At 55.9% G+C, this 6519-nt stretch overlaps 1 protein-coding gene across 1 annotated transcript in view; it reads left to right on the top strand.

The window, feature by feature from the left end:
* Positions 1-5506: 5506 nt before the first annotated feature.
* SLC38A5 (solute carrier family 38 member 5) overlaps positions 5507-6519 on the top strand; it is a 7310-nt gene continuing 6297 nt past the window's right edge. Inside the window, 4 exon segments of the mRNA XM_024769264.1 lie at positions 5507-5539; positions 5619-5694; positions 6038-6153; positions 6244-6313. Coding sequence (XP_024625032.1) covers positions 5508-5539; positions 5619-5694; positions 6038-6153; positions 6244-6313 — 294 coding nt within the window. The 5' untranslated portion in view covers position 5507.

Here is a 6519-nt window from a genome sequence, read left to right as displayed (position 1 = left end):
AATTCAAGGGCATTGTGGGGGGCGGTGGGAACATGGCTCCCCTGCAGAGGTGAGCAAGTGTGAGAAAGCAAGGGTTCAAGCCACCAGGCGCTGCTCCACAGAGAGGAGGGGGTGCCAGGCATTGGGGGCCCATGTTCACCCTGTGGGATGCTTCCTGTTTTCTTGCCTCTCACAAAGAGGATGTTTAATTTTTTGCAAAGAAACTTGCTTCCTCCAGCAGGGCTGGGGGGATTGGGGGACAGGAGCCAGGCTCTGAACTCCCCAGGCTCTTCCCGAAGTGGGGTGTCCGCCTGCAGCTCCCACCCAGCACCCCACTGAGTGTAAAGGTGTCCTCCCCGCAGCCTCCTGAAAAGGTCAAGGAGAGGGGAGCTGCCAGGCCAGCCCTGTGCTGGAGGGCATCTTACCACGTGAGGGAAAGACGGGGGTGGTCCAGGTGCAGGGGACCAGACGCTGACTCAAAAAGCCTTGCCGTCTAGGGGCTGCTTTGAGGGACGGAAGAGTTATCTGTGGGGAGCCTGCATGAAAGGAGAGATTAGAATCCAAACCCAGCTCAGTGGGGGGATGCCTTCGCTGGCAGAGAAGAGTTCATTAATTCCTTTCACAAAGATGTTATCGAGCGATTACTGTATGTCAAGCATTGTTCTTAGCGTTTCACCTGTATTAATTCATTCAATCTTCCCCATGGCCCTGAGTTAGGCAGTAGTAAGCCCTGTGGGAAGCTGAAACAGTGAGGTTTCGAAACTTGCTCCTGGCCGCACAGCTCCCAAGTGGCAGAGCTGGGAAAGCTTGCGTTGTTAACTGCTTTGCTCCGTGTCTCCCTCCCCTGAAGACTGCTGAGTAGTGTTTTAATGAAAAGCAGGGGTCTGCTTAGAAGAACTGACAAGATCCTAAACTGACTTTTAATAGATTCGATAGGAATCCCAAGTGTCCCACGAGGGTCTGCTTTAATGAACCAACAAAAGCCTTAAATGACCCTGAGAAAGGGCCCTACTTTGATGAACGAACAAAGCGTTCTTATCCCTGGCACGGCCTCAAGGCCTCGGTCAAGCTTAAAGACATCTGTTCCTTCTAAAGCAGGCTGCCTCTGCAGCCAGATTTCACTTTCCCTTTGTTTTTCCTCCTACCAGCATATGTGGAACACCTGCTATTTGCAATGCCCTGAAACTTAGCTGAGCTATGGGGTGCAGAGCTGGATGAAGGTTTGCCCCTCCCCTAGAAGAGTTCACTCGGCAGAAATAAAAATAATGATGATAATATGACACTTGATAAGTAGCATTCATTGACCTCCAGCTGTGTGCCCAGGTGGCCTTGTGCTGGGCAATGTTGGAGGGCAGGGCTGGCCCTTGGAGGGGAGGACAATGATCAGAGGAGGAAGCTGCTGCTGGGAGGTGGTGGGTGAGGGCATCTGTTTTTTGTTGAAGTTTCACTAGTTCTTTGGATGGGACACTTCAAACTTTTCTTGGAATCTAGACACCTGCCTAGCCAGTCCCCGGCCCCCCGCCCTTTAGTCATTTGGGCCAAGGCCTCTGCTGACAGGTGTCTCTTTCCCTGGCTGGCCTGAAGCACAGATGTTTAATGGCTCCCAGGGGGGAAGAGGAGAGAGACGAGAGACACGGAGTAGGCCGGGATAGACGGTGGAGTGGTGTGTGTGTGTGCACCCGCTGGCTTGTGCCCGCGCGCCTGTGTATGAATACCCTGAGGGTATCTCAGCTACCTGTACATGTTCCCAGCAACAAACACATGTATGTGAGTTCCACGTGTGTCTTACTATGTTACTTGCCTGGTTGTGTCTATCGCTGCCTATCCAACTCGTGTGTTTCCTTTTTGACAACTGTGTGTTGGTCCCGTCTGCTTGCGCAATTCATCTATATGGGGCTGTGTGTGTGTGTGTTCCCTGGGTGCTTATGTGTCTCCTTTGTAATGCTCGTGGGTGAGAAGTGTGTTTATCTGTCTCTCCTCTGTGTGTGTGTCTCCGATGTCTGTGTGTCTTTCTTCTCTGGCACCATGTTTGCATCTCTCCTCGGTGAGTGGCTATAGGTGTGTGCTCCCTAAGGGCATTTCTTCTGGTGCCAGTGTATGTTCCCTTGTTTCCTCTTCATGCAGCTTTAGGTGTATTTTCTGCATTTCCTCTTTGTAATGATAGTAAGTGTACTCTCTGCATCCCTGTTTTTCCAGTTTGTGCGCCTACATATGCATTCCCTGTGCATGTCTTCCCCGACTTGATTTGTGTGAATAGCTGTGTATACACGGCTGTGTGCACCTATCTGCTTGAATGCAGTTGTGCATGTGTCTGTAACTGCGGCTTCTCTGTCTGTACAATCGTGTCTGCCTGTGGGTGCCTCTCTCTCTGTGACCAGAGCTGTGTGTGGTCGCAAGTTCATACACAAATTCACATGCACGTAGGTATCATGATAGAGGCTGAACCTGGACGTTGGCCTCCAGGGTCATCTGAACCTGGAATCACATGTGTTGGAGATGCTGGGCCTGTGTATGATGTCGTCGGCTCTGTGGAATCATATTTGTGTGCTCTGGCTCCGTGTGTGGCTGCGAGTCTGTGTGTGATTTGCCTGTTGGTTCTCTTTGGCGTGGCTGTGGGTCCATGGGTGATGATGTCTGTGAGTCTGTAGTGGCTGTAAAGCAGTGTGAGCCTGTCACTGCATCCGTCTGTGATCTCTGTGTGCGGCTTAGTGGGTGATGATACTTATCGGACTAAGTCACTCTGTGTGGCTATATGTGGCTGTCCCATGGCCTGGGCTCTCCATGTGCCATCTGCGCGTGTTCGTATTGGTCAGCCTATATTCTCTGTGTGTGGCTGGGAGTCTGCATGCGAGTTTGTACCTCTGTGGGTGATGGCGAGCCTGCCTCCATCTCTAAGCCCCTGGATGGGGCTGTGATCCCTGAGTGTGCGGGAGTCTCTCTCCTGCTGTGGGGAAGTGAACGCCCCATTCCTCACCCTCCTCCCACTGCGAGTGGGGTGGGAGCCTCCAGGCTAGCTTTGAAGCCCCAGCCAGCCCCTGGCCTTTCCGGGAATTCTGTGCTCCCTGTGGGGGGCGGGCAGGTGGGTGGAGGGGCTGGGACAGAGGCCTCTTGTCCACCTGGGCCACAAACAGCCCAGTCGAGTCGGGCCTGGACCCCATGTCCACCCTGCCTGACTTCCTGCAGGAGACACATGCTTTGCCTGGGACAGACATGCCTGTCACATGCCCGAATGGAGTCAACTGACAGACCCCTATTTAAGAGAGACAGGCAGACAGACAGTGGGGCTCCTCCGTTAGGGTGTGGACAGCCTCCACCCAAGGCCTAGGCTGGGGTCCAGGACTTCAGGGTGTGCCTAGTTTGCAGACAGTGTGTATCCACACTCCCCGCCCAACTACAAGTGCCCTCCCTGCCTCCCTCTGGGGACCCCCCAAGATCTAGGGTCCTCTCTCGGCTGGGCTGTCTGTCTGAGGTCAGCCTCTGGTGGCCTGGCCGTGCCTCTCCCTGCACCTGTCCCACTGCTGTCCCCAGGTCTGTCTGCTCCTCTGCCTGAATCTGACTTTCTCTGCCTGTTGCCACCTGCCCCTCCATGTGTCTCTCTGCCTCAGCAGGACTTGCTCTGTCCCTTTGAGCCAGTGTGTCTGTTCCTAATCTCTGTTTGGGGATGTGTCTGGCTGTGTCCACCTGTCCATCTGCATTCATCCAGGAGCTTGCGAGAGCCTCTCCTTGCCCACCGTTTCTGAGTCTCTTTCTTCGCTGACTGCCCCTCTGCCTGTCTACCACTCCCTCATACCCTTTCTGTCCCCTCCTGTTGTCTGTCCTTGTGCTGTTTCTTCTGCCTGCCTGTCTCTGTTTGGGATTGTTTCTCTTCCTATCTCTGTCTCTCCTCCTGCCATCCATCCCATCCCACTGTATGTCTGACCCCTGAGTCTGTTCTGTCTGTCCCTCTCTCTAGGAGTGGATCTACTCTCCCTTGATCTTTCAGTCCATCTCCCCCACCTCCCCCGAAACCTCTGTTTCCCTCCATGTGGGTTCAGATGAAGGGAGGCACCCCCGCCCGACTTCCCCCTGCCCAGAACCAGAAGAGGGAAACTGAATTAAAGTTAAAACTTTACAGGAAAAAAAAATCCGCCTGCCAGATGGGGCCCGGGCAGTGCTGATTAGCCGCCGAGCAAGCCCGGCGGAGTTGATTGGTCAGAGGGCAGGCGAAGGCAGGGTCTGGTTGAGCGGGAGCCCTGCCGCCCGGCGGGGTCCCAGAGCCCTAGTTCTGAGTTGCTGCCGCTTCAAGAGCTGAGAGGAGCAGGAAGGTGAGGAGGGGGTGCTGGCCATCGAGGGGGCTCCTGAGTCCCCAAGGCACGAATGGGGGTCCTGGGAGAGGGCTCAGGGGCTCCCTGGAGACATTTTTAGCACTAGTGCGGAATTGAATGGGAGGGGGAATCCTTTTGGTACCCTGATCCCAGGAAATGAATTCAGGAGTGGGTGGGAGGCTCCAGAGGGTGCTCATGGCTGATGAAGGGGCTCCTTGAGAGCCTTCCCCGACCCAGGAAGGGGATTCAGGGCTTGAGTAGGGGGTTTCCTGGAGGGAGTTTTAGTCATGATGGGGACCTTGAATGGGGGTTTCTGAGATACAGCATTCCCAGGAAGTGAGTTCAGGGCTGGGGGCTTCTTCAGAGACACTCCGTCCAGAAGAGGGAGGCTCCAGGCTTGCGTGGGGATTGCAGAGACACCCCACCCCAGGAAACACATCAGGCCCTGGGAGGGGGCTTTTGATGATTGCCTCAGAGACAGCTCCTCTTCAGGAGGGGAAATTAGGGCTTGGCCATGTTCCTGAGACACCCCAAGCCCAGAAAGGATCTCAAGTCTGGAAGTGTCTCTAAAGTGACTTCTACTGGAATACGAGTGTTTAAGACTTGACAAGGGTCCCAGAAAATACCTCTCTAGTCCCTAGAAGGGGGATTAAATGAGGGTCCCTGGGTCACTTCTATCCCTGGAGGGGGGTTCAGTTTGGGGAATTGCTTTTGGCCTCTAGTGAGAATATTCAGAGTTGTGGCAGAGAGCAGTTTGCCGCGTCCAGGGTGTGGGGGGCTGGGGTCGCTGAGCCCGCCTCCCATCCTCAGCCCCTCCAACAGGTTGCATCAGCTCTGGGCTCAGGCTGGCGGCCCAGGCGGGGAGGAGGGAGGTAGGGGGGGTTGGGAGGGGTGGGGCAGTCAGGCGGACACGTGTCCCTGTAAGGAGTGAGAGGCATGACCACTCGGTGAGGGTGGAGGGAAGAGGGGGGTGCGCGGGGGACCGGGGCAGGGAAGAGACAGACAGCAAGAGAGAGTGAGTCTGGGGTCTGGGAGGAGAGGCTATCCCAGCTCCAAATGGCCATCTCATCTGCTGAGGGGTCGGTATCTCTCTCTTTCTGTCTCTGTCTCTACCCCTCTACCTCTTGCTGCCCTCGTTTTCTCCATGTCTCAGTGAGTAACTGTTGGCGTCTCTCCCCTGAGTCCCTCTCTCTCTCTCCCATCTCTTTCTTTGTCGTTCCAAAGATGCAGGGAGCCCTCCCTGGGGGTGCTGTGGAGTGAGTCGGGGACCCAAGGGGTTGAGGTCAGGGATCAGAATTACCTTCTCATCAGCCTCAATTTCCCTGCTTATTCTAGCTACAGGCAGGAGCACGAGGGCTTCCTGCCCAGCCATAGTCCTTCTCCTGGGAGGAAGCCAGCCCAGTTCATGGATGTGAGTGACCCCACAGGATCTGTCCCAGCTGCACCTTGCCCAGCTCAGCCCCTCCCCTGCTGCTCCCTCTTCCTGGTTATTCCCTTCAGCTGTTTTGCCTCTGGTCGCTGCCCCACCCTTCCCTCTTCCTCTTCACTTCCACCTGCTCCCCTCTAAAATCTCACCTAGGCTTTCCCTTTCCAGCTCTCCTCCTCTTCAAATCCTTTTCCTTCCTCTGATGGTCCTTCCTGGGCTTCTCCTCTGCCCCAGTCACTTCCTCCCTAGTCTTCCCCAGGCCCCGGCAATGGTCTCCTTCCCTGGTCCCCCTCCCCATGTGTGCCCGGGCCTTGCCCCTTACCCGCAGTTCGAGGGGAAGACATCGTTTGGAATGTCAGTGTTCAACCTCAGCAACGCCATCATGGGCAGCGGCATCCTGGGGCTGGCCTATGCCATGGCCCACACAGGGGTCCTCTTCTTCTTGTGAGTCCTAGGCAGTCTGGGGTGGGGGAGGGGTGTGGTGGGCAGGCGGGAGGCCTGGGGGCCAAGTCCGATCAGTGCCATCTGCCACAGGGCCCTGCTGCTCTGCATCGCTCTTCTGTCTTCGTACTCCATCCATCTCCTGCTGACCTGTGCTGGTGTTGTAGGTGAGACCCAGAGCTCAACCTAGACCTTGGACCCCAGATCCTGGACCCAGGACCCCAGACACCACGCTCAGCTCTCTGGGCTCCAGACCCCAGACGGCACCCTGGCCCTCAGACCTCATCTGGGCTCCCAGGTTCCCAGCCCTCAGCCCTCAGTCTGGCCATCAAACCAGAGCCCCCACCCCAGACCACTCCACGCCACTTC

Source organism: Neophocaena asiaeorientalis, unplaced genomic scaffold, assembly GCF_003031525.2.
Source record: "Neophocaena asiaeorientalis asiaeorientalis breed wild unplaced genomic scaffold, Neophocaena_asiaeorientalis_V1.1 scaffold671, whole genome shotgun sequence".
NCBI lineage: Eukaryota > Metazoa > Chordata > Mammalia > Artiodactyla > Phocoenidae > Neophocaena > Neophocaena asiaeorientalis.
Note: the sequence above shows the minus strand (reverse complement) of the source record. Positions and strands in the feature narration are given on the sequence as shown.